The sequence below is a fragment of the Coregonus clupeaformis genome, chromosome 1, assembly GCF_020615455.1.
Source record: "Coregonus clupeaformis isolate EN_2021a chromosome 1, ASM2061545v1, whole genome shotgun sequence".
Taxonomy (NCBI): domain Eukaryota; kingdom Metazoa; phylum Chordata; class Actinopteri; order Salmoniformes; family Salmonidae; genus Coregonus; species Coregonus clupeaformis.
Window position 1 is genome coordinate 10,934,522 of NC_059192.1, and position 27,881 is coordinate 10,962,402.

The window sequence follows — 27,881 nt, forward strand, 5'->3', positions numbered from 1 at the left end:
ACAAGTAGTAGAAACTGATTTTGCACAAGCAGAATAAAGATTCATTACATACTGAACCTCATACTGTTTCTAGTTCTCCACTCATCTGGTTTTACAGTTCAGGAGCATCTTGGGGAGCCGAGCCAGTGGTGGTGGGACGATATCCAGGAGAGCATGCCAGTGGCTCTGAACCACAGCTGACAGACAGACAGACGTCTTCCATATTCTTAGCTGACATTCCTGAGACAGAGAAATATCTGGGTGGTGGGCCCCATCACGTCTAACAAGCTGAAAAAAAACACAATCATATTCACTTTAAACAAATGTTTGTTCATTTACAAACGTCTCAAGATTGGTCTGAAAATGCCTTGGATGTGACTTCATACTCTTTCATGGCTTCCTTTCCATAAATCACCACTGACAGGTGAAATGACTGGATGGGTTATCACCATATTGGCTTTCACTCTTTACAGCAACAAAAAAACTAAAGCCCTCTTCACTCATCAAAAGACAAACCAGCCACCTGTGACGACTTCAATACACTGATAAATGATACAGTTAAGACTTACTACAGGCTTCTAAGTACTCAAATCCAAATGGCGCTATGGGGATCTGTGGAGGGTAAGCTGATCCTAGATCTGTGCCTAAGGGCAACTTTAACTCAAACGGCACTTACTCTAGTGAACGACTACTCTGAACTATGACCTCCCGCGGTGCTTCAAAAGACTGCCGAGTGGGGCAGTGTTTTATCCTTCCTGCTGGATGGAACTCAGATGGAGAGATAGAAGATGGGAAGAGGTGAAGGATGGGTGTAAATCACAACCGCACCTGGACACAAATACCCAGGGAAGGGTGGAATGGAGAGAGTGTGAGAGAGGAAAAGGGAGAGAGAGAGCGAGAGGAAAATAGAGTGAGTGAGTGAGAGTGAGGAAGAGAGTGAGTGATGAAAGAGAGAGTGAGTGAGGAAAGAGAGAAAGGAAAAGAGAGAGAGAGAAGCAGGAATTCCTCCAGCCAGATTCAGACCAGTGGCTGAAGTCAACAGCACTGGAACACAATAACATCCCTTCATTTCCAGACAGAACATTCAAAAGCTTATGTACAGTATGAAAAGTATTTGATCATAGTTATTTTATCTTACATTATGTATAAAACACAGTTGCTATTGAAGCCAAGACAAGTGTACAAGAACGGGCACACAGTCCGATTGAAAAGGCAGTATGACGTTTGTTTTATTGACCGTACCATCATCATCATCATCATCAGTGATATATATGTACATTTGTAAAAAATATTCCCCTTAAACTCTTTGAATAGGTCATTTAAAATTAAATGAGGCAAGAAACGTTGATGCAAATGTCCATAGTCTGAGTATTCCCCTTTCAGCCTTACTAGACCGCATCCAAGTACATTCTCAAAACACAGTCCAGGATATAGTACAGATTCACTGTGGGTAGACAGGAAATCATGTTGTAAAGCCCAAAAATAATACAAAGATATACTTTACCATAACAGGTGGGTGGATACTGTAAGAAACCATTTACAGGAGGAAGTAAGAAACCATTTACAGGAGGAAGAAAGAAACCATTTTACAGGAGGATAAAGGAACAACTTTACAGGAGGAAGTAAGAAACCATTTACAGGAGGAAGAAAGAAACCATTTACAGGAGGAAGAAAGAAACCATTTTACAGGAGAATAAAGGAACAACTTTACAGGATGATAAAATAAACCATTTTACAGGAGGAAGAAAGAAACCATTTTACAGGAGGATAAAGGAACAACTTTACAGGAGGAAGAAAGAAACCATTTTACAGGAGAATAAAGGAACAACTTTACAGGATGATAAAAGAAACCATTTTACAGGAGGAAGAAAGAAACCATTTTACAGGAGGATAAAGGAACAACTTTACAGGAGGAAGAAAGAAACCATTTACAGGTGGAAGAAAGAAACCATTTACAGGAGGAAGAAAGAAACCATTTACAGGAGGAAGAAAGAAACCATTTACAGGAGGAAGACAGAAACCATTTACAGGAGGAAGAAAGAAACCATTTACAGGAGGAAGAAAGAAACCATTTACAGGAGGAAGAAAGAAACCATTTACAGGAGGAAGTAACAGAGAGACAACCTCTCCAAGTTTCAGACATGAGGCTAATATCTTATCCCATAACTAGGCTACTTCCTAGGTAGGATGGTTTTCCCAATGGACAGTCATTAGCTAACATCTAAACCCAGTTTCTAGCTGACAGAAACACAAACAGATCAATGGATAACTTCAACAGAGTGCTGACTGGAGAGCTGGATGAAAAAGGAGCCTCACATTGATATTCATAAAAATGTACAGACAAAGAGTCTTATTAAATCTCAAATCAGGATTGAGTCCTTTGACCATATGCTATAAATCCAATCATCCCAGAGACAGAAGGAGAGAAGGTCTTGTATGGCAAGGAGGGATGAATATAGAAATGTGACGTCCATATTGTCTGAAGACATTCTCTCTCACTCTTCATTCTTTTAGCAATACAGTCACACAGGACCATACACCAACACACTTCTCTCTCTTACACACGTTCTCATCCATCCATCCATCCATCCAAAACACACACTTCCTCCTCGTGCCTGTTCACTGCTTGGCTTTCTTCAGGATGGTGCCCACGGCAGAGATTACGGTGGTCTTGGTTCCGCTGGCGGTGGTCGTCACGGAGACGACCCCTGGCAGGGTTGCCGTGGTAGTGAGCAGGGTGGGCTGGGCCAGGGTCACCGGCACCGCAGAGTCCCACTTACTCTTCCTCTTCTGAGCTTCTGGTGGGGGGAGGAGAGCGAGAGAGAGAAAGGACAGGAGAGAGAGACAGGACGGAGAGAGAGCGAGGACGGGGGAGAGCGACAGAGGACGGGAGAGAGAGAGGGGAAGAGAGAAGATGGGATAGAGAGAGAGAGGAGAGAGAGAAGATGGGAGAGAGAGAGAGAGCGAGAGGAGAGAGAGAAGATGGGAGAGAGAGAGAGGATGGAGGGAGAGGGGAGAGAGAGAGAGAAGATGGGAGAGAGAGAGAGAGAAGATGGGAGAGAGAGAGAGAAGATGGAGGGAGAGGGGAGAGAGAGAGAGAAGATGGGAGAGAGAGAGAGATGGAGGGAGAGGGGAGAGAGAGAGAGAAGATGGGAGAGAGAGAGAGAAGATGGGAGAGAGAGAGAGAGAAGATGAGAGAGAGAGAGAGAAGATGGGAGAGAGAGAGAAGATGGGAGAGAGAGAGAGAAGATGGGAGAGAGAGAGAGAGAAGATGGGGGAGAGAGAGAGAGAAGATGGGGGAGAGAGAGAGAGAAGATGGGAGAGAGAGAGAAGATGGGAGAGAGAGAGAAGATGGGAGAGAGAGAAGATGGGGGAGAGAGAGAGAGAGAAGATGGGAGAGAGAGAGAGAAATAGTGAATGGGAGAGAAAAGGGAACCAGATATAATCTGAATCTTTCTTTCAGGAAGGTCATGTTTCTATAGCGGGGGGTTTCTCTCTGTTTCTATAGTGGGGGGTTTCTCTCTGTTTCTATAGTGGGGGGTTTCTCTCTGTTTCTATAGTGGGGGTTTCTGTCTGTTTCTATAGTGGGGGCTTCTCTCTGTTTCTATAGCGGGGGCTTCTCTCTGTTTCCGGGGCTCTCTGTTTCTACAGTGGGGGGCTTCTCTCTGTTTCTACAGTGGGGGGCTTCTCTCTGTTTCTATAGCGGGGGGCTTCTCTCTGTTTCTACAGTGGGGGCTTCTCTCTGTTTCTATAGCGGGGGCTTCTCTCTGTTTCTACAGTGGGAGGCTTCTCTCTGTTTCTACAGTGGGGGCTTCTCTCTTGTCTGTTTCTACAGTGGGGGGCTTCTCTCTGTTTCTACAGTGGGGGGCTTCTCTCTGTTTCTATAGCGGGGGGCTTCTCTCTGTTTCTACAGTGGGGGGCTTCTCTCTGTTTCTATAGCGGGGGGCTTCTCTCTGTTTCTACAGTGGGAGGCTTCTCTCTGTTTCTATAGCGGGGGGCTTCTCTGGGCTTGTCTCTGTTTCTATAGTGGGGGGGGGGGCTTGTCTCTCTGCCAGTGACAGTAGTGGTGGTGTTGCTGGTGATACCTGTGACTGTACCTGTACCTGTGACTGTACCTGTACCTGTGACTGTACCTGTATCTGTACCTGTGACTGTACCTGTATCTGTACCTGTGACTGTACCTGTGACTGTACCTGTGACTGTAGTAGCAGCAGCAGTATTGGTTGTGGGAACTGCTGCGTTGGTGGGGTTGCTGCCCTTCTTAGTGGCCGTCACAAACTCAATCTAGGACAGAGAAGACAAAACACTTTATCACACTTGTACTGCAGAGGGCTGAGCTGGGCTGGGCGGTGTTGACGTGGTGTTGCGATGAGACTTAATCTCTTGGCAGGACACTTGAACATAAAGTACAGGCAGTTTGTGGCAACATGCCCCTGACATAGACTGATTACAGAACAGCCCTGTTTGTGATTGGTGAAACAGGAGAGCAGTAAATGAGAGTACAGAGTTGGCAAAGCTATTTTCTCTGTACGGGTTATATTTAACAGAGATTGAGCATTGCATTAGAGGAAGGCATGTGTTAGTTTTGTGAGGGGGGTTGAAAACAGGTGTATTGTAATTCAGGTTACCTCAGGTGCCCTCTTCAAGTCAAATAAAACGCCCGTGTCCCTCACCTTCGTCCTGTCCTTCTTGGCTTTCTCCAGTTTCTCCATCTCTGCTTTCTGAGCTTTGGCTGCAGGGAGGGAAAGAAAACTGTTGAGTTGATAGGACATACAGCCACAAACACACCAATGACTTCCTTACCCAGTGCGTCATAGTAGGAGTCCTCTGTCCAGCCGTGGGGATCAAACATGTCTTTAGGGTAGTTGGTTCCCAGTTCATCAATGCCACAGAACTGGATGAGTTTCTCATAGATACTGGATAGACACACACAGACATGTCAACAAATGTATCTGGAAAAGCAACAAGCTTATCGTCGACATGATCATAACTCTAGGAATCTGTGTGTGTGTGTGAGTGTACCTGGGATTCCTGAACTCTTTTTTCCTCTGAATGTGGTTGTTTGTGTCAAAGCCTCCATGTAGATTCTTCTCATACAGCTTCTGGATCTTCACCTGTTGACAGAAAACCAACATATCTGATATGTAACACAGGAGTCAAATCCCCACTAGTAAAGTTCCTACTACAAGTTTCTAATACCTCAGGGAAATATTTGGCAACCAGGCTCCAGGGAGCCGGGGCCTGTCAACTGGAGCCAGGGGGATCCACTACGATAAATTAGCCTTAGAAACGGACAAGATGGAGGATTGGAATGTAATGGCACTACTGTATCTACGGTACTCACAACAGTCCGTTTAATTGGCCCAAGTACTAGGACAAAGGAAGTGTTGAAACGGTCTTCTTTGGAGAGAGACGTGAGCTCTAATGAGCTTTTACTAACACAAGACAGACTACACCCTGGCTAACAGTCCCCAGCCCTTCCTGTGTGTGCGCTGGTGTTAGATGCAGCCTGAGGTGAGGGATATCCAGATAGTGATGAATCATCACTGATTCACTTGATAGAGGGGTGTTGTGGTTTGTTCGCACCCTGAGGCAACGCTATAAAGTGCTGAACTGTTCACTCAGCCAGTCAGCCACACCCTCACCTGCCTCAACATCTACCCAACAAGAGCTACATTCACTTTACTAAACTTCTCCCTTATGGGTAGGGTTAAGATTTGGGGAGGATACGATAATCCTACATCTGTGCATAATGCCAAAGGTTACGGGAAATGTACTACCTGGAAACCAGTGTTCATCTCATACCCAGCCCAATTTCAGTACACCACACCTACCTGTCCTCCCTCCCTCCAGTACACCACACACCTACCTGTCCTCCAGTACACCACACACCTACCTGTCCTCCCTTCCTCCAGTACACCACACCTACCTGTCCTCCCTCCCTCCAGTACACCACACACCTACCTGTCCTCCCTTCCTCCAGTACACCACACACCTACCTGTCCTCCCTTCCTCCATAACACCACACACCTACCTGTCCTCCCTCCCTCCAGTACACCACACACCTACCTGTCCTCCCTTCCTCCATAACACCACACACCTACCTGTCCTCCCCTCCTCCATAACACCACACACCTACCTGTCCTCCCTTCCTCCAGTACACCACACACCTACCTGTCCTCCCTTCCTCCAGTACACCACACACCTACCTGTCTCCCTCCCTCCAGTACACCACACACCTACCTGTCCTCCCTTCAGTACACCACACACCTACCTGTCCTCCCTTCCTCCATAACACCACACACCTACCTGTCCTCCCTCCAGTACACCACACATCTACCTGTCCTCCCTTCCTCCATAACACCACACACCTACCTGTCCTCCCTCCAGTACACCACACACCTACCTGTCCTCCCTCCCTCCAGTACACCACACACCTACCTGTCCTCCCTCCCTCCAGTACACCACACACCCACCTGTCCTCCCTCCCTCCAGTACACCACACACCTACCTGTCCTCCCTCCCTCCAGTACACCACACACCTACCTGTCCTCCCTTCCTCCATAACACCACACACCTACCTGTCCTCCCTCCAGTACACCACACACCTACCTGTCCTCCCTCCAGTACACCACACACCTACCTGTCCTCCCTCCAGTAGTCTACTACTTGTTGACAGAGTGCTTACTGTGTCACTGCTAAATTGGAGGTACTGTAGGCCAGTGTGACAAACATGAAAGTGATGGTTGTTTAGACCAGGTGACCAGACCCTTTAGACAAAGAGGAATTGCACAGGTATGCAAGATGTGCAAGAGTGATAGCTAGTCATATAGCACAGCAGTTCAGGTGACTGGTACAGGTAGGTAGGGGTGTGTACCTGTAGGTGACTGGAGCAGCGTCCTGGTGGTTCAGGGGGGATCCGGATCTTGTCAGGTGACATATTCCTCACCTTCTCCGAGAACAGAGCTGGGAGACACAGAGAGAAAGAACCAATCAGAAGAGCAGACTACAGACAGACACTCTGAGAGTGTAGTAGCTACATTCTTTAGAGGTGAACCCAGAAATCATGTGTGTTGAATCAACATGTTCATCGCTGAATGTTGTTCTGCTTGCGTGTGCAGTGTTAAGGAGCGTCTGGTCCTGGTACAAGACCTAGGCACCACACCCAGTCAGGGAGTATTTGTTGGGGCGAGAAGGGAGTAGCTCCCTCCCTCCCTCCCTCCCTCCCTCCCTCCCTCTCTCTCTCTCTCTCCCTTCGTCTCACAGCCTCATCAGTGGGAGAGCATTTTACAGTCCCTCAGCACTGTCAATCTAACACAGGCTTTAAATGGTTGCGCAAAAATGTGTTTCTAAACGTTGCATGTGAGAACAGTTAAGTTGGGTACAAGACTGAGCATGAATTTAGATGAAGGCAACAAGCTCCTCTATTCACCCAACACACTCCAGTCCAGTCTTGACAGGTCGAGGGACCCCTCTATGACCTGTCCCTCCTCAATCTCTCTTTACCCTCTTCTTTCTTTTCCAACTTCTCTCTCTTCTTCTTGTTGTTGTTTTGTTTGATGCTGGGGTGGAAACAAACCCACTCCCCTCACACTACCCTGCTTGACCTTACCCTCCCCTCACACTACCCTGCTTGACCTTACCCTCCCCTCACACTACCCTGCTTGACCTTACCCTCCCCTCACACTACCCTGCTTGACCTTACCCTCCCCTCACACTACCCTGCTTGACCTTACCCTCCCTCACACTACCCTGCTTGACCTTACCCTCCCCTCACACTACCCTGATTGACCTTACCCTCCCCTCACACTACCCTGCTTGACCTTACCCTCCCCTCACACTACCCTGCTTGACCTTACCCTCCCCTCACACCCTGCTTGACCTTACCCTCCCCTCACACTACCCTGCTTGACCTTACCCTCCCCTCACACTACCCTGCTTGACCTTACCCTCCCCTCACACTACCCTGCTTGACCTTACCCTCCCCTCACACTACCCTGCTTGACCTTACCCTCCCCTCACACTACCCTGCTTGACCTTACCCTCCCCTCACACTACCCTGCTTGACCTTACCCTCCCCTCACACTACCCTGCTTGACCTTACCCTCCCCTCACACTACCCTGATTGCGATGCAGTGCCTTAGACCACTGTGCCACTCGGGAGTATCATGTACTCAGAGACAAGAACACATGAAAACACAAATATGCACCTGGCTGCACGCACACTAATTAGCAGTAGAAGATACCATACCGAATCAGACGAGTCATACGCCCTAGCGTGAGCGTGAGGTGCTTTACATGAACACCGCCTGCAGTGTGGGTGTGGTAACAGGAACATAGCAGACAGTGGTCTGAATCACAAGAGGCACCAGCCCTGTATGATCAACTCTGACTAGGCCTACCTCAAGCTAGAGGTGTTCTCGGATCCCATTTGTAAAAAAAAAAAAAATCAACACCCAATCCGATTCGGATTTCAGGTGGAACCAGATCCGACCCAAAATATGTCCCAGATGAGAGAGAATCGGATCCAAATTGGGTCGGATCTATAGCGGCTTGTCTGGCAGGCAGTGGCTTGTCTGTTAGACAGTGAACGTTAACGGTTCACATGCATTTTCTGTTGTAGGCCTATCTAAAATAATTGAGTCGTGGTCTACACTACAGCTTAGTGTTTTCATAAATGACATCCCTAATTTAAAATGTGGACACAGTGAGAAGGGAAGGGGTGTGTGGTGATGTCACTACTAGTCTTGTCTCTGCAGAATGATCTCTGTTTCCCGCTAATTCATGTGCATTCATTGTTTCATTGTGTGAATTGTTTGTTAATGTTTATTTTTTTATATTTTTTGTTAGAGCACGCATAGAAGTACCTGGCCTGTGTGCAAATGTAGGCCTAGAAAAGTTGCCATTTGGGGATGTCTGATAATATTTCTGATCGTCTTAACTAACCACCATGTATGATCTGCGGAGCTTCTCAAAGTGGTTGTTCCATCAACTCACACAGGAAGTCAACAGAGTGTTTTACAACCATTGTGAACGACAATAGTTCCTCACTCTTTCTCGATAGGCCGAAGTAACCACCACGCCTCGTGTGAAATAGCAACATATTGCTGATCCCATATCTCCAGTGGAAATGTCATAAAAAAGGCTACCTGAACATGTATCCTTTGCGCAAATAGAGTGGTGTCTGTTTGGAGCTCATTGGCGCAGGAAACAGTGAAGGCCCAGTTGAAACAATGTTGCAAGTTCGCTACAGCGAGACCTCAAGCCAGACAGAGAGAGAGAGAGGCAGACAGGAGGAGGAGAGAGATGAATCCTATTGACTGAACCAACTGCCATGCGTAGCAAATGTGATTTATAGAGGATATTTATTTATCATCAGGATATTTTCTTCAAATATAGTTTGGGATCTGGGCAGCATTTCACATATGATCAGACTGATCCGAGGTCCGTGGCCATCGAGCATTATCCGAGGGTCAACTACCGTATTTTGGATCCAACCTGTTCGGATACCGAGTCGGATCTCGGGTATATGCGTGAAGACCTCTACATCAAGCTATGCCATATATACAAAAGTATGTGGACACCACTTCAAATTGGTGGATTCTACTATTTCAGCCCCACCCGTTGCTGATAGGTGTATAAAATTGAGCACACAGCCATGCAATCTCCATAGAAAAACATTGGCAGTAGAATGGCCTTAATCCTTGATCACACAGACAGCGTAATTGCGCAAAATGGTCCGCAGCATCATCTGGATGTGTGTGCAACAAAAGTTCAACACTAACCTTCTGCTACCATTTCTGTCAAGCCGTCTACGCATAAAGTTTGACCCAATACGTTCGATAAATCCAACATATGCACCACACAGAACGCACTGCAACTGCCTCTGCAAGTCAAACGCAGCGTTCCATTGGAAATAAATGTATTGCTGGTGTACCAAAACGCAATGACGCTGTCAGTGTGATCGAGGCGTTACTGAAGAGCTTAGTGACTTTCAACATGGAACCGTCATAAGAGCTGCCCTGGTCAACTGTAAGTTCTGTTATTGTGACGTGGAAACGTCTAGGAGCAACAACGGCTCAGTTGCGAAGAGGTAGGCCACACAAGCTCACAGAACGGGGCCGCGAAAAAAATCGTCTGTCCTCGGTTGCAACATTCACTACAGAGTTCCAAACTGCCTCTGGAAGCAACGTCAGCACAAGAACTGTTCGTCGGGAGCTTCATGAAATGGGTTTCCATGGCCGAGCAGCCGCACACAAGCCTAAGATCACCATGAGCAATGCCAAGCGTCGGCTGGAGTGGTGTAAAGCTCACCGCCATTGGACTCTGGAGCAGTGGAAACGCGTTCTCTGGAGTGATGAATCACGCTTCACCATCTGGCAGTCCGAAGGACGAATCTGGGTTTGGCGGATGCCAGGAGAACGCTACCTGCCCGAATGCATAGTGCCAACTGTAAAGTTTGGTGGAGGAGGAATAATGGTCTGGGGCTGTTTTTCATGGTTCGGGCTAGGCCCCTTAGTTCCAGTGAAGGGAAATTGCTACAGCATACAATGACATTCTAGATTATTCTGTGCTTCCAACTTTGTGGCAAGAGTTTGAGGAAGGCTCTTTCCTGTTTCAGCATGACAATGCCCCCGTGCACAAAGCGAGGTCCATACAGAAATGGTTTGTCGAGATCAGTGCGGAAGAACTTGACTGGCCTGCACAGAGCCCTGACCTCAACCCCATCGAACACCTTTGGGATGAATTGGAATGCCGACAGTGAGCCAGGCCTAATCGCCCAACATCAGTGCCCGACCTCACTAATGCTCTTGTGGCTGAATGGAAGCAAGTCCCCGCAGCAATGTTCCAACATCTAGTGGAAAGCCTTCCCATAAGAGTGGAGGCTGCTATAGCAGCAAAGGGGGGACCAACTCCATATTAATGCCCATGTTTTTGGAATGATATTTTCGACAAGCAGTAGTTCACGTAGTGTACCTATAACAGTAGCTTGAACAGAGGTTTGATATAGTAAGATAATATTTTATTTTGAAAACAAAAGCAACCTTGCGCTATTATGAGAACGTATTTGTTTTGGGGGGATGTTCAAAGTTTTAATGCAATAATATGGCAATAGGAAGGGCTAGTCCAGAGTGTGCTTTATATTCAGCAGATACTCAGAGAAGCTGCAAAAAGGGACAGAAAGAGAAAGGCGGACAGAAAGACAGACGTGGCAGTGCCAGACGACAAGACGGAAACGAAACAGACAGAGTTCAAGGCTCAATCAACAGCTAGACAGACAATTGAACTCCAGGCAGTAAACAGACAAAGCCCATATTCAGTCTGCTGTCTGGCGTGAGACCTTTAGACCAGAACCCCCCAGACTGGGCCCAGGGAGTGACAGTCTCAGGCCATGAGGATGAATCACAGTTAAGACACTGGAGGACAGTGGCTGTTTTTCCAAAAGCTTTTGTCCGTTACCCAGTCTGTTAAGTCTCTTTCCACTTTGTACGGAGAAAAGGGGTTGTATGTCGAGCTCTAGTATGGCTGTTGCTACAGACTGGGGAAGAATCTGTGCTTCATCGTACAACTGTGGACCGCTCAATCAGTCTGTTTAGAGTGTGGGAATCAGGTTAAGATTTCTCGCACACCCACGTTTCTTCCGTGCCCTGGAACTTAGCTCTAGGTATGTATTCGGACCTCTCCAAATGGCCAGACATACGTATCATACACATTCGTCATTCCTCTCTCCCATAAAGTAGAGTTTGGACGTGACACGGAAGATGAGTGTTGTATTACTTCATGTGTGTGAATTTTCGCACCTGGATGTGGGGTCATACATATGTGTACACACAGTTTCCCTCTCTCACACGCACACACACACTAAAAAAAGAGACAGTAACACACAAACACTTTTGTCAATGTGCACGCACACAAACACACACACTGTAGAGGGAGTGATAGTTGGCAGGGGTTTGGAACCGGTTCAGGGAACAGAACCGAAAACCGGAAAAGAACGACATTTTTCAAAGAACAGAATCAGAACCAGGAACAAAAGTGATCTATCCTGTTCTGGAGAAGCTATTTAAAATAATGGGAATCGGTTAACATTATTTTAAAGTTCTGGGCTGTTTTTTCCAGTCCCATAAAAAAACGCAACAAAAGTGCCTATGCAAAGCCCTCCCTCTGCCAATCAGAAACTTCTTCCAGTGTCTGCCTGCCAGCTGAACATCTTTACCAGTGTGTGTTTAGGCTACCTGCCGCTCCCCCTCTGAAGCAGAGGCTGCTGTATTGACATTACAAGCTTGATTCAGAAGATAAGAGGGATTTTTAAATCAGAGAATACTGGATTCACTTTTATAATGCTAGTTAGGGATCCTATAGTTATCACATTTCACATTGGATTTATTAACTACAAAAAAGGTAAGACGTGTTTTTTAATTCTGCTGTCGCTCTGCACGCATAAGGTTGCTAGCTAGCTTCTCTGGTCCAACGTTAAGCCAACTCTGAAGTTCAAAGACATTCAAAGTTCCTTCATAGAAGCCGCTCCTCCGTAGGTATAATTCTGTGGGCCTAATTCAGATAATGCATGTCGTCACAAGATGCCAAGCCACCTCCTCTACCCTCTCTTGCGCTCTCTCCCCACCTGCAAAATGTCAGTTGCATCTCGCGCCCAACACTTGTCTTTCCATCACGCATGTAAACAACTCACTGAGCTATAGCTTGCCCGCTCCATAGCAAGCCGCGCTATCCTCACTGCATGATTGGTGAAGTAATTTAATGTAGAGTGAAATAAAATAAATAAAATAAAAATCAGAAGTTTAAAAAAGGAACATAAACCGTTACTTCTTTTTTGGGGTCAGACCGGTTTATAACTTTATTTTGCTGGTCGGAACCGTGGAACAGGGAAAAAATAAAAAATAAAAGGTTCTGTTCAGAACGAAACGAGCTGAAAATAATTTGGGTTCCAACCCGATAGCTACTACTGTTTTATAGCCTAATAGAGCACGTATTAGCCAGGGACACTCCGTTCTCTCCTGCTCCGAACACACACACGTCAATTAACAATTATAAGGAATGATCTAAAAACATGTCAACTCCGATTTGTTTCATATTCGCATAATGTTGTAGCATAGAACCTATTTTACATTATCGGAGGTTGTGTTGTGTCCGCCATCGGTTGAGACACAACGTGCTCTTGAATACAGGGTGGGTGTCATGTGTAGGCTGACAAATGCACTAAAATGGACTTTTTCTACTTTCAATTGGCACCACAAAGATGGTTGGAGGTCCACACATCAGAGAAAGTTGACTTGAATGGGAATATCTGTTGTTTTAAATGATACTGTCACAGGAAACCTACTGAAATCATAGAGATATAGGTAATAGAATATACATGACCATTTAAGTTGACATTTGACGGTGGGTGGACTGGCGGCCATCTTTGTGGTAGTAATTATGAAGTTAACATTTCAATTCAAATTACATTTCAATGGTGTACCAGCTACATTGCAGCGCTCTGAAGGGATAGGTTCATTCTGTGAATTCTATTTGTATGATTGAAATTACAACCACCCTGTATTTAACCCCGTCAGTCCCGAGACCCCAGCAAAAGTAGGCTTTTCATTTATCTGACTTTCATTTATTAGCAAGTGTTTTACCATTTTCTATTCAGGACAACGAGTAAAACACAAAACAATTACATATACAGTTGCATTCATGAGTCAATAAAAAAATAAAGGTTCTCCAAAAGCAAAAAACCTGATAAAATGAATTTATATGAATGATGTAAGTACAGAAATGGTTTGCTCACTGGGAAATGAATATCCAACTAGTCAGTGACAACTGTGTGGAGTTTGTGACGGCAACTATGTGAGCTTATTACAGCATTATAGAGACTATGTCCTGGGATTTCCTATGATCTTCCATTTAGAAAAACCCCTCACTTTACTGTTAGATGTGTGTGTTTGTGAGTCTCAGCTTTTCAAACAGCTATTAATAGTTTGTAGCTCCAAACCGTTCAGACTCTACAGATGTTTTTGTTTAAAAAAAAAGACCCGGCCCTGGGCCCCTTCGGAATCCTCCCTTGTCTCACAAACACCGCTGGAGCTTAACCCCGTTAAATCACACTTACTAACGGTTGGTATCTACGGATACAGAAGAAATAGACGAATCCAAAAATGGTACAATCCAGAAGTCTGTAGCTCAAACGCGCAATGTTTATTATTATTATTGTTTTAACTATAAAATAGTTTGACAACCTTGTTGGTAAGCTTTTAAACTATGTCAAACACAACCGTTATATTCCAGTGATGAAGACATGGATGTCTCATGGTATGGTGGGGTATGCAAAATGGGTCAACTTTGAACACCTTTATCTCATCAATGTTTTGGCATTCAGGTCCTGAAAGTCCCTTTCTGACCACTTCTTCCATGGGCAAACATGTATGGAAAGTTTGGTTTGAATCAAAAGCGATGCCGTCAAAAACATATTGAATTCAAATGGATTTTCCCTATGACACATTTAGACCCTGAATTACCCCGTCTGAAGACAAATGAAGACTTATTGAACTCCTATCTACATCAGTTACTCATTTAAATCACTCCATAGCATAGTTTGGGCATCTAATGTTCAATTGTCACAATATGAATAAATATTTCACACCAAGTTTGTATTGTATGTCTGTGTCTCGAACACCTTGGTTTGTCTGTTGGGGTGTGTGTGTGTGTGTGTGTCTATGTATATATACACTCACCAACCAGCTCATTGGGGTCCCTCCTCTCTGCCTCTGGGATCTCCTGAAGAGAACACACAGAAGGGGGGTTTGCACATTAGTCAGAGAACCATAGCCTGTCCTGGATCTCCAGGAAGCATAACATCACAGCTGCGGTTGATGCACTGTCAATTACACCAGTTATACATCTTGTTAAATGCCCACACCAGTAGAAATCCACTTTTTCAAGCTGAAAGACGATGGCCAGAGCTTACCCGCGATGTTGCACAACGATGTAATAAGTCATCGTTTTATTCAAAGTATGATATATTTAGGCTTGAAGTGCCAAATCCAAATGTCTGACTTCAGATGATTCCGTGAGTCTTACGCGTCAGTTCCTATGAGATGACGCGCAAATTCTTTTCATGCCTACGTTTAGTTTCAGGGCTGGATTTAATTTAGATGTTACAACCCACCAGCATGGCAATGTATATTAATCAGAAACAACAGCTGCAAAGTACTTCCTATTCGCGAGTCGTCAGAGCCAATCAGCTTTTCTCTGTAGCCTACACTTGGGTTTCCACAAGATAAAAACAGCCAAAAAACAGCCAGTAAAAATTGCCTATATTGTACAAATTCATGACAATAAAAATGAGCTTTTTGGTCTTAATTTAAGGTGAGAGTTTGGTTTAAAATCCAATTTTAAGAAGATAACATTTAGAAATAGGTTTATGACTTTGTGGCTGTGTTAACTAGTGACGACCCTACACATGGCCGCCTTGCCCTGGAGCAAATTAAAATAGGGTGTGAAAACTAATGTTTTTGCACCTCCCGCTTATTACCAGCAAATTGGATAGTTAGTCAAGTTCCACTTATTTTTTTAGCTAGTCTGCATAAAAATACAAATAAATGACCATTTTATAAAATGGTAAAATTATGTGATATGATTGCATTTTAGAACCCCGCTTCCCCGTCGCCCAATATTAATGGATTTGACCAATGACGTTTTAGGCAAATTCGTTTTGCATGCAGGGTTTGCTAATTTTCAACCATTCCATTGATCCTAAAAGAGAGTCACCCACCCGGGGCACCGGGCAATGCAAAACAAACTCGCCCATTACTTCAATATACAAGCTCCAAACCGTTTAATAGTAGCAGTAGTAGCAGTAGCAGGCTATCCGTATTACCAGAGCTTATATGCTGTCTATTTCTATGGTGGATTCGCGGACGCAATTTAGATCATGCATTGATATATAGCTATGCAATTTAGATCATGCATTGATATATAGCTGTGCAATTTAGATCATGCATTGATATATAGCTGTGCAATTTAGATCATGCATTGATATATAGCTGTGCAATTTAGATCATGCATTGATATATAGCTGTGCAATTTAGATCATGCATTGATATATAGCTGTGCAATTTAGATCATGTATTGATATATAGCTGTGCAATTTAGATCATGTATTGATATATAGCTGTGCAATTTAGATCATGTATTGATATATAGCTGTGCAATTTAGATCATGCATTGATATATACAGTGGAGAAAAAAAGTATTTAGTCAGCCACCAATTGTGCAAGTTCTCCCACTTAAAAAGATGAGGGAGGCCTGTAATTTTCATCATAGGTACACGTCAACTATGACAGACAAAATGAGAAAAAAAAATCCAGAAAATCACATTGTAGGATTTTTTATGAATTTATTTGCAACTTATGGTGGAAAATAAGTATTTGGTCAATAACAAAAGTTTCTCAATACTTTGTTATATACCCTTTGTTGGCAATGACACAGGTCAAACGTTTTCTGTAAGTCTTCACAAGGTTTTCACACACTGTTGCTGGTATTTTGGCCCCATTCCTCCATGCAGATCTCCTCTAGAGCAGTGATGTTTTGGGGCTGTCGCTGGGCAACACAGACTTTCAACTCCCTCCAAAGATTTTCTATGGGGTTGAGATCTGGAGACTGGCTAGAGCCACTCCAGGACCTTGAAATGCTTTTACGAAGCCTCTCCTTCGTTGCCCGGCGGTGTGTTTGGGATCATTGTCATGCTGAAAGACCCAGCCACGTTTCATCTTCAATGCCCTTGCTGATGGAAGGAGGTTTTCACTCAAAATCTCACGATACATGGCCCCATTCATTCTTTCCTTTACACAGATTAGTCGTCCTGGTCCCTTTGCAGAAAAACAGCCCCAAAGCATGATGTTTCCACCCCCCATGCTTCACAGTAGGTATGGTGTTCTTTGGATGCAACTCAGCATTCTTTGTCCTCCAAACACGACGAGTTGAGTTTTTACCAAAAATATATTTTGGTTTCATCTGACATTCTCCCAATCCTCTTCTGGATCATCCAAATGCACTCTAGCAAACTTCAGATGGGCCTGGACATGTACTGGCTTAAGCAGGGGGACACGTCTGGCACTGCAGGATTTGTGTCCCTGGCGGCGTAGTGTATTACTGATGGTAGGCTTTGTCACTTTGGTCCCAGCTCTTTGCAGGTCATTCACTAGGTCCCCCCGTGTGGTTCTGGGATTTTTTGCTCACCATTCTTGTGATCATTTTGACCCCACGGGGTGAGATCTTGCATGGAGCCCCAGATCGAGGGAGATTATCAGTGGTCTTGTATGTCTTCCATTTCCTAATAATTGCTCCCACAGTTGATTTATTCAAACCAAGCTGCTTACCTAATGCAGATTCAGTCTTCCCAGCCTGGTGCAGGTCTACAATTGTGTTTCTGGTGTCCTTTGACAGCTCTTTGGTCTTGGCCGTAGTGGAGTTTGGAGAGTGACTGAGGTTGTGGACAGGTGTCTTTTATACTGATAACAAGTTCAAACAGGTGCCATTAATACAGGCAAGGAGTGGAGGACAGAGGAGCCTCTTAAAGAAGAAGTTACAGGTCTGTGAGAGCCAGAAATCTTGCTTGTTTGTAGGTGACCAAATACTTATTTTCCACCATAATTTGCAAATAAATTCATTAAAAATCCTATAATGTGATTTTCTGGATTTTTTTTCCTCAATTTGTCTGTCATAGTTGACGTGTACCTATGATGAAAATTACAGGCCTCTCTCATCTTTTTAAGTGGGAGAACTTGCACAATTGGTGGCTGACTAAATACTTTTTTTCCCCACTGTAGCTGTGCAATTTAGATCATGCATTGATATATAGCTGTGCAATTTAGATCATGCATTGATATATAGCTGTGCAATTTAGATCATGCATTGATATATAGCTGTGCAATTTAGATCATGCATTGATATATAGCTGTGCAATTTAGATCATGCATTGATATATAGCTGTGCAATTTAGATCATGTATTGATATATAGCTGTGCAATTTAGATCATGCATTGATATATAGCTGTGCAATTTAGATCATGCATTGATATATAGCTGTGCAATTTAGATCATGCATTGATATATAGCTGTGCAATTTAGATCATGTATTGATATATAGCTGTGCAATTTAGATCATGCATTGATATATAGCTGTGCAATTTAGATCATGCATTGATATATAGCTGTGCAATTTAGATCATGTATTGATATATAGCTGTGCAATTTAGATCATGCATTGATATATAGCTGTGCAATTTAGATCATGCATTGATATATAGCTGTGCAATTTAGATCATGCATTGATATATAGCTGTGCAATTTAGATCATGTATTGATATATAGCTGTGCAATTTAGATCATGCATTGATATATAGCTGTGCAATTTAGATCATGCATTGATATATAGCTGTGCAATTTAGATCATGCATTGATATATAGCTGTGCAATTTAGATCATGCATTGATATATAGCTGTGCAATTTTGACAATGCATTGATGTATAGTTAGCTAGATAGCTGAAATAATGAGAGAACAAAGAATATAACTATTTGATCATGTCCGTGTGCATGTCCAAATACTAATGACGTCTGAGAACAAAGAATATAACTATTTGATCATGTCCGTGTGCATGTCCAAATACTAATGACGTCTGAGAACAAAGAATATAACTATTTCTTCATGTCCGTGTGCATGTCCAAATACTAATGACGTCTGGAATCCGACACAGTTTTATTGGAATTATCAAAACGGCAAGTCAGACAAAACATCAACCCTCAACATGTCAACAGGTCGTATAGGCACGGTTTAGCGGAGTCTCATCTCTTGACAATAACTTTCACCTGACTTACAATATGTCTTAACTGAAATGGTGCTCACATAACTTGAAATAGGTTCAGCAACTTCCTCTGAGGTGGGCCTTTACCTACTTCCCCAGAGTCAGATGAACTCATGGATACCAATTTGTATGTCTCTGTGTCTAGTATGAAGGAAGTTAGAGGTAGTTTTGTGAGCCAATGCTAACTAGCGTTAGCACAATGACGAAGTCTATGGGTTCATAAGTTGAATGCACCAATTTGTAAGTCGCTCTGGATAAGAGCGTCTGCTAAATGATGTAAATGTATATGCTAGCAGATACCATTGACTTCCAGTGATTGTGATTACACTAGTTAGCAATTACGCTAGTGCTAGTTAGCAACTTCCTTCAAACTGCTCACAGAGGCATAAAGTTTATCTACTTCCCCAGAGTCAGATTAAGGGCGTCATTGCCAAAATCACAAAGTATCCCTTTAACAGTGATAACTATTAGAATAGGGTAATAGCAGTGGAACTGTCTGCAATAGGATATCAGTTTGTCAACCATGGTGACGTGACAGAACCTCCTTCAGTTGTAGCCTTCCTGACAAGTTAAACAGTGCTTTACCTTTTGGAAAAAACTGTGCCACAAATAGCGATATCAAACAGTTTTTTAGCATAAGATTACCTTCATGGTATCATGGCAAACGTGGCTACAGGATAGTCAATTAACGAGTTTCAGGACATTCTAGTGAAAACAGGGGCTTGGCAGGAGATGGGGGCGATCTGAGCTGCTTCTAAAATATGGCCCGTCTTCACCAGAACTGTGGGCATAACACAGGTTCAGCAGAAAGGAACAGCGCTCCTATTCACTGGAACACACACACACACACACACACACACGTTCTGCCACCCAGTCACCTAGCAATTGCATGGTCACATCTAAGAATTGTCATGAATTGGCCCGAGGGCCAAACTTAGTAGAACAGGAGGACCCAGGAAGGGGTGTTTGTTACCAGAGGTTCCTCCGAACCCCCCTGCCCCCATCTCACTGTAATGAATGGTACTTTCGGCCAGAGAGAGAACTACAGCAACAGAACTAACAGGGCGGCCAAACTGCCATTAATCTGGGTTACTGCGTCTTCACTATGGGCCAAAACACAGGTCAAGACTGTAGAGAGAAGGGGGCAAGAGACAATCAAACAACCCCCACTCTTTCGCCACTGTCCCTGACACAATCAAGAGCCAAATGTGACATTTGGTGACAACCCCTCCTCTGCCCATCGCTTTCCACCCCACTGCTTTCTCATTGACCAAGGAGAGGAGTGTTGGTTCTATCATGGTTCTAAAAGTATCCCAATATATCCATAATGTTCTATAAATGAATCCCCTCTATAAATCCATTAAATTATTACTGTTATTTATAATAAGAATAGAATGCAGTATATACATATGAGATGAGTAGCGCAGGATATGTAAACATTATTAAAGTGACTAGTGTTCCATTTCTTAAAGAGGGTCTTCTTGGGTATGACGCTACAAGCTTGGCACACCTGTATTTGGGGAGTTTCTCCCATTCTTCTCTGCAGATCCTCTCAAGCTGTCAGGTTGGATGGGGAGCGTTGCTGCACAGCTATTTTCAGGTCTCTCCAGAGATGTTCGATCAGGTTCAAGTCCGGGATCTGGCTGGGCCACTCAAGGGCATTCAGAGATGTTTCCCGAAGCCACTCCTGCATTGTCTTGGCTGTGTGCTTAGGGTCGTTGTCTTGTTGGAAGGTGAACCTTCGCCCCAGTCTGAGGTCCTGAGCGCTCTGGAGCAGGTTTTCATCAAGGATCTACATTTACATCTCTGTCATTTGCTCCGTTCATCTTTGCCTCGATCCTGACTAGTCTCCCAGTCCCTGCCGCTGAAAAACATCCCCACAGCATGATGCTACCACCACCATGCTTCACCGTAGGGATGGTGCCAGGTTTCCTCCAGATGTGACGCTTGGCATTCAGACCAAAGAGTTCAATCTTGGTTTTATCAGACCAGAGAATCTTGTTTCTCATGGTCTGGGAGTCTTTAGGTGCCTTTTGGTGGAGTGCTGCAGAGATGGTTCTCCTTCTGGAAGGTTCTCCCATCTCCACAGAGGAACTCTCAAGCTCTGTCAGAGTGACCATCGGGTTCTTGGTCACCTCCCTGACCAAGGCCCTTCTCCCCCGAGTGCGGTTTGGCCGGGCGGCCAGCTCTAGGAAGAGTCTTGGTGGTTCCAAACTTCTTCCATTTCAGAACGATGGAGGCCACGGTGTTCTTGGGGACCTTCAACGTCTCTGAGTTCTACGGACAATTCCTTTGACCTCATGGCTTGGTTTTTGCTCTGACATGCACTGTCAACTGTTGGACCTTATATAGTCAGGTGTGTGCCTTTCCAAATCATGTCCAATCAATTTGTAGAAACATCTCAAGGATGAGCAATGGAAACAGGATGCACCTGAGCTCAATTTCGAGTCTCATAGCAAAGGGTCAGAATACATAATTAAGGCATTTCTGTTTTGTATTTATAATAAATTTGTAAACATTTATAAAAACCTGTTTTGCTTTGTCATTATGGGGTATTGTGTGTAGATTGCTGAATATTTTTGTGTATTTAATCAATATTAGAATAAGGCTGTAACGTAACAAATTGTGAAAAATAGTCAAGGGGTCTGAATACTTTCCAAAGGCACTGTATGTCTGTAAAACAGATATGGCATTTTCTCAATTCAATCTAATCAAAGCCATTGCATTTGCAGTGGATAGGAGAAAGCAGTGGATAGATAAATCATGCTTGTGCAACAAAGAAGCTATTACCAGTAAGTTTGGCTAAGAGTTGGAGACGTGTTTGAACAAACTGCTAAACGTTTAACTCCCTTAGATTACCAGTAAGCAATGTGCAACATTCACACAAGATCCTGCTCCTAGATACATCTCCCTTATAGAAACTAACCTAATCCAAACCAACACTCTATGACTTGTAAGATACAATAGGAAGGCCAAAGCAGTCGATTATGACTGTGTGCCATATTTGAGTGGGGATCAACGGTGTGCTGACAAGGCATAACTCATAATAGTGGGTCTCAGGATTATAGGGCAGCAGTAGCTAGTAAAAACACATTCCTGATTTAGTTTTTGTCAGGTTCTGGATCAGTTTACCACAACTCCAGCACTCCCTCTGACAGAAAGACACACACCTCACCAGTCCTCCACCTGATCCCCCCCCCTCCTATGTTATGAAATGCTATAGTTCTGCAGACATGTTGCTTCCAGGGCCTGATCATAGGCCTCTCGTAGCATTGCCAATTGTCAGACACACACAGGATGCTATGTCATTAATGTGGCCCTGGCCCTGTAATGATTATATTTGTTTGAGCAGCACCTAGTCCTCCGCGGCCCCGCAGAAATCTAATTCGCATAATAAACAAATCCCCATGACTAGCCGTCATTTTAAGCTTGAGATATCTGTTTTTTTATCGGTTGTTTTGCTCTAGGACGCCCACAAGCCTCACAAGACTCATCTGAAGGTCCCCCGGTACCAGATGAAAAAATGAATGGAAGTACAGAACATATGGAGATAGTTTAGTGCCAAACATAAGGGGTTAAATACATGTAAGAAAATATGTACAAATAGTTTCCTGATCTTGCTTATATGTCTCAGATATAGCACAGACACTTCGGGAACAAACCTCCTTTAGATTTTTTTTGGGGGACCATCTTTTGTTCCATGGAGCTAATCTGTTATTCAATGCATTTGTATGGGCTGTAAGGCCAAATTCAACGTTTCATCAAATCATTTTTTGATTTAAAAAACTGTATATTTCAAGGGGTCTTAAAATTCCAAATCAAATAGCTAAATTGTCCTTGGTATGACCTTCTTAAAACAATTCCATATGTTAGATTAGTAGAACTAAAACCAGTAGATAGTGATAGCAATAGCGGCCAGCAGGGCTTGTGACCTCATTTAATAGATCAACAGTCCCACCTAGTGGCACATACCAGAATTGTAACAATCTTCACTATTCTTTGTAGCCCCATGACCCCCTAACAAAGTCCAAAACATCCCACAATCAGGGGGGGTTCAAATACCTTATAATCATCTGTGTCTCCCCCCTCGTCAGACTCATCCATTTCCTATGAAGACAAGCATGCAACAGGTTAACATCCCTGAGTAACCCCCCCACACACTGAGAAATACCTCTAGCAGGGTGCTGTGGGAAAGAGACTGACTAAATTGTTAAGAGAAAGAGAACCGACAGAGTTGCGGGAGCTCTCCCCACGTTCCTCGTCTCCAGATGCCTTGTCGTCGCCATCCTCAATCCGGCTAATGTCATCCTCTCCATAGGCAGCCGACACCAGACCTACTCCATGGCTCTCTGCAGAATGACAAAGAGCTTGGTTATCTGGTTGGAAACATGACAGCATTCAGTTTACCGGGTTCCTGACCCAATAGCAAGCTAGCTTGGTGAGATTAGGTTGGCCTCTACTTCATTTACATTTTGTATAGCCAGTATATTGAATAAACTGTCATTTTAATTTACTCTACTGGTTGTCAAATTGGTTGGTCCTTATGCCATTGGAAATTTTAGACATAAATATCCACAGGAAAGTATTATTGACTCATTTTTTCTGGTAATGCCATTCTGACTTCCATCACCTGACACATGCGCAAAACCATGCCTGCACAAACTCAGCAAGTCTCAATATCGCGAGAGCATGGGTCAGGTGATGCACAGACGGTTTGAAAAGTCACTTTCAATAATAATAATAACAACAACCTGTCAATATTTTGTCTAAAATGTCCAACGGCATAACATATTAAGGATGAACTTAGCGGACAACCGGTAGAGTGAGTTTAGCTAACGTAATATGGATAAGTAAAAATTCAAATGAGAGTTTATTCAGAATTCTGACTTATAAAGGTGCCGGACTGTTCCGTCTTAATGGCTCGTTAAAGTAACATTCCGATACTAGATAGTAACGTTAGCGGGCTGATGACTTGCCCCTCTTCCACCCACACACAAAGCTAGCTAACGTTAGTTATATTCTGTACAGGGTTCACACAACGCCTTGTTTTAGATAACGACGATAATTCAGTGTTTGTTTACCGTGCTGTGGGACAAAATTAATTAGAAAAGTAACGTTAACACATCGATAAAGTATTTAGCTAGCTAGCCAGCAACATTGTTGAACCTACACAATGCGAGTTCTGGTTAACCACTTCCGTCTCAGTTAGGACTGATCTGGGGCCGAAATTCTCATTTCTATGCAATATCAGTCAGGGTATGTGAGCGGAGCTGGGGCGAGATTCCCAAAGACTGGCGCGTCGGCCTTCTCGCCCGCTCCAAGTAGCGCCCACTTCACCAGCTCAGGGCGTGCCTGGCCAGCATGCATTTGTAGTGTACTTGTGTGCTGCTATAGCCCCTTGCTTTAGCTACTGTCATGGAGTTCGCTAAATATTTTCATAAAGAAACTGATAGAACACACAGGTGCTAAATCAAGGTGACTTACAATGATGAGGACCAAGAGCAAGAGAGGGAGTGCTGTGATGTAGTGTCCACAACTAAAGAATCACTGTGGAATCTGAAAAGACACGTATCCCGAAAGCATGATGGTGTACTTATTACTATGTGCACATGCTAAAAGAAAGGAACGAGGTGGGTAGATAACTGTGTCATTGTAGCAAAGTATTTATAAACAAAAAAATCAGATTTCTTAAACGTTTCGTTCATTTTTGTTCTATTATCTATACTAGGGTTCGTCAACTAGGTTTGGCCTCGGGCCACATTTTTTCTGAGCTAATAGTCGGCGGGCCAGAACTCAATTAGCATATAATATTACGCTCATAAAATCACAGATGTCTCCATTCAATTATATTTTGTCTATTTCTCTGTTTGTTGATAGGTGGGGGGAAAACAGGTCTACGTAGACTTCTGTTGGCTACACTACTTTTTGTTTTACTTCAACATTCGTTCAGAACAATTAGCTTGATAGCAAGATAAATTGTCGCTCTCAAAAAGTATCAAACGAAAGGTGGATAATGAAAATCGAAGTTTCAGGGAAGAATGGACAGAGAGATATGCGTTCATCTTACCATCTTTTCTCAATGCCAAGCCAGTGTGTCTTATTTGCAATGAAAATGTCGCTGCTTGCAAATAATTAAATCTCAGACTTCATTATGAATCTAAGCATGGTCCTTTTTAAAGTGGCATTCCCGCCCCAGACAGAGGCCCGACGCAGAAACATTGAAGCGTGAACTGCAAGCTACACACACAGCTTTTTTGGCTGACATATTCTGTCACTTAAACTGATTAAATCTGCAGTTACAAGGAAGAGGGAAAACAGTCGTGGACATGGTGGAAAAACTTGAGGCCTTTACTGGGAATAATGAGTTGTTGGATTTGGACTTGTCATCTGGAAGGCACTTCAGCACACTGAAGAAACGACAGGCAGAGGGACCAGGCCGCAGCATTGTCACAGAGGGGATGGAAGATTTCATCAAGCCGCTGAGGGACAACTTCTCCACCAGATTTGAAGACTACAGCATGCCCAAGGATATCATTGCGTTTGTACGTGATCCTCTCACAGTCCGCCCAGGTGGAAAATTCTCCTCCCTTGCTAAGAAAACGATATGGATGAGGCCACAATTCAAACTGAGCTAATTGAATTCCAGACGTTGAGCCAAATCAGGGATGCGCTCAGGAGTGCAGAGTCCTTGTGTGCGTTTTGGGTGGCATGCTCAAAAGAAATACAGCACAATAAAGAAATGTGCATTTTATGTGCTAACAATGTTTGGATCGACTTACACCTGCAAGTCCTCATTTTCCTCTATGAACACAATATAAACTGACGACAGGAACCAGCTTTCACATAAGTCAGACTGCCAGCGCATTAAAATCACATCCATCACACCCGACATCCACAAGATCATGTCTGAGTAAGTCACTTAGTGGCCTATATGACTGTATTTAGTAAATACAAACATCATTGTGAGTGCTTATCCAGGGATATTTAGGTCTCAAGCTGACAGTATTTTCTGTTTGTTCTGTCGTTACAGGAGCAGGCTATCCTGATACAGACATTCAGACATCGCCTTTTTTTGTTTAAATGATTGTTTTATCTAGGATGCTACATTTTTGACCAGTTGCAATTGTAAGTAGGCCTAATAAAAAACATCCCACTTCTATTTGGCCATTTTTCTTTCTCCATTGTGAAAGATACTGTTAAGTCTCATAGCCTACCTCAGCCAGTTAAGTTATTTCATATAGGCCTAGGTTCAGAAGAAATAGACTCCAATTAAACCCTCGTTGTTTGTAAAGTCAAATTCAAATGAAGATTATTGTTGAAATGAATTACTTGACTGGTGTAGTTTTTCTCCATCTGTTGCTGTGTGCCACTTGCATATCAAGTTGGCTATATGTTCAGCACCAGGTGCTGTTCACCTCCTAATGATTGCGATGCGGTTGCAGCTTTACATTTCAGCACCTTAATTGGTCCGCTGCCTGCTTTGAGTTGACCGTCTCCTGCATTCTCTCTCCTCATGAATGAAGTTAAAATGTAACTTTTGCTTTATTTAGGTAGAGTAACTTCCTTCTTGGGACATTGCATTTGGGACTTCTTGCATGTCTTTATTTTTATTTTTTATGAAAACAATATTCATAATAATTTGGGGGGCCAAATAATATTGCCAGATTTGGCCTGCGAGCCGCCAGTTGGGGAACCCGGATCTATACAATAGGCCATATTCCCATGTTAAAGGAGCGTTCCGTTTTGATTAGGTTCATTATAGTCATTTAGCAGATGCTCTTATCCAGAGCGACTTACAGATAATGAGTGCATACATTTCTTTTTATTTCATACTGGTCCCCCGTGGGAATCGAACCCACAACCCTGGCGTTGCAAGCGCCATGCTCTACCAACTAAGCTACACGGGACTACAGGTTATTTTGCCTAAAAACCTTTAGGCCTACCTATAGAAAGAAAAAAAATACTCTGCATCTCTGCCCAGCCTGGCAAGAGTGCCTAAAAGGGCGTTTAGCATCCCCAGTGGCTCTGCAGGGGTGGAGAGGATATTATCTGCTGCTGGCCTGCTCTCCAGGCACCATCGCATGAGCCTGAAGCCACAGACTGGCCAAACTCGTGTTTCTAAAAATGAATTCAAAAGCACTAAGTCATTTTTCGTTTAATTTGTATTTAATTCTAAGTAAGTCACAGCCTATATGCGCAATTTATAGACTATAATGATTTAATACAACTAAATGTTGTTTAAATGCTGAGCGTTTTATGTCCCTACCAGCCTAGTGTGTAGCACTCGCAAATGCTTCCAATGTATTTCTTTGTAGGCTGTAGCCTTGAAATAATATAGACGAAATCATTCATTTTCGTTCCTTCTTAGGCTCCCTGTCTGGCCCCAGACCTATTTAATATGACATGTGCTCTTCTTACGTTCACCTTTTCATGTTTATTCAAATACTTTTCATTCAAATCCATATGGTTTGGTTTCAATACCTCAAAACGAAATGGTAGGTCCAGGTAGTCACACAAATAGATGGGTGTTGGAGCGCAAGCACTGCTCCATGAGCGATGAGCGAGATTTCTAACCGCACAACTTCGCTCACATGCTCTGATATCAGTAGCTAAGCAAATGATCTACCTGTTTCTTCGGTCTCTGGGTTGGAATCTGGCTCCGAGTCGTCTCCATATTCCGCCAAAGAAGAGAGAAGTACACTCTTCTTGCCGCTCGCCATTTCTCCTCCGGTCGCACAACAATGACGTCACCTTCTTCTTCTTCTTCTTCTGCTTCTTTTCTTTAGAATTTGGTTGACGGATGGCATCCTAATTTTAGACGCATACACCGCCACCTACTGTACTGGTGTGTGAGGCCATTCACGGCTTACCTACATGAAATTATTGATACGATAATACAAATTGGGGAAAAGGAAACGGAAAATTGCCCTGCCAACTATTAACCCTCTATTAAAAAAACACCACCCCATTCCACTATTAAACCCTATCTAATCCTACTCCAGGCCACTCAACATCCCTGTTTAGCAGTAAATCCT

The 27,881-nt window shown here is 43.7% G+C and overlaps 1 protein-coding gene across 8 annotated transcripts; it reads right to left on the minus strand.

Annotated features, from left to right (window-relative positions):
• Nucleotides 1-1,183: 1,183 nt before the first annotated feature.
• Nucleotides 1,184-27,665, minus strand: LOC121559800 (SAP30-binding protein). 8 transcript variants are annotated; one of them, XM_041872887.2, is made up of 10 exons: nt 27,473-27,665; nt 23,104-23,195; nt 22,909-22,953; nt 14,715-14,757; nt 6,857-6,945; nt 5,002-5,093; nt 4,783-4,895; nt 4,608-4,711; nt 4,161-4,263; nt 1,184-2,777 (listed from the first exon to the last, which is right to left on the minus strand). In XM_041872887.2, the coding sequence occupies exons 1-10, from the start codon at nt 27,564-27,566 to the stop codon at nt 2,599-2,601; spliced, it is 954 nt and encodes a 317-aa protein (XP_041728821.1). In that variant the 5' UTR covers nt 27,567-27,665; the 3' UTR covers nt 1,184-2,598. The 8 variants fall into 8 exon arrangements, with proteins under 8 accessions (XP_041728821.1, XP_041728824.1, XP_041728823.1 ...); XM_041872890.2 differs by having other exon boundaries at nt 1,184-2,774; nt 4,173-4,263; nt 4,653-4,711; nt 23,077-23,195; XM_041872889.2 differs by having other exon boundaries at nt 4,173-4,263; nt 4,653-4,711; nt 23,077-23,195.
• Between the last annotated feature and the right edge of the window lie 216 nt (nt 27,666-27,881).

Excerpts from the sequence above, each read along its gene's own strand:
- LOC121559800 (XM_041872883.2), bottom strand. The coding sequence starts at position 27,566 with ATGGCGAGCGGCAAGAAGAGTGTACTTCTCTCTTCTTTGGCGGAATAT. Across the intron at positions 6,946-14,714 it reads GGACCCCAATGAGCTGGTTG|CTCTGTTCTCGGAGAAGGTG; the intron begins GTGAGTGTATAT and ends TGTGTCTCCCAG. Across the intron at positions 4,712-4,782 it reads CTCCTACTATGACGCACTGG|CCAAAGCTCAGAAAGCAGAG; the intron begins GTAAGGAAGTCA and ends CCCTCCCTGCAG.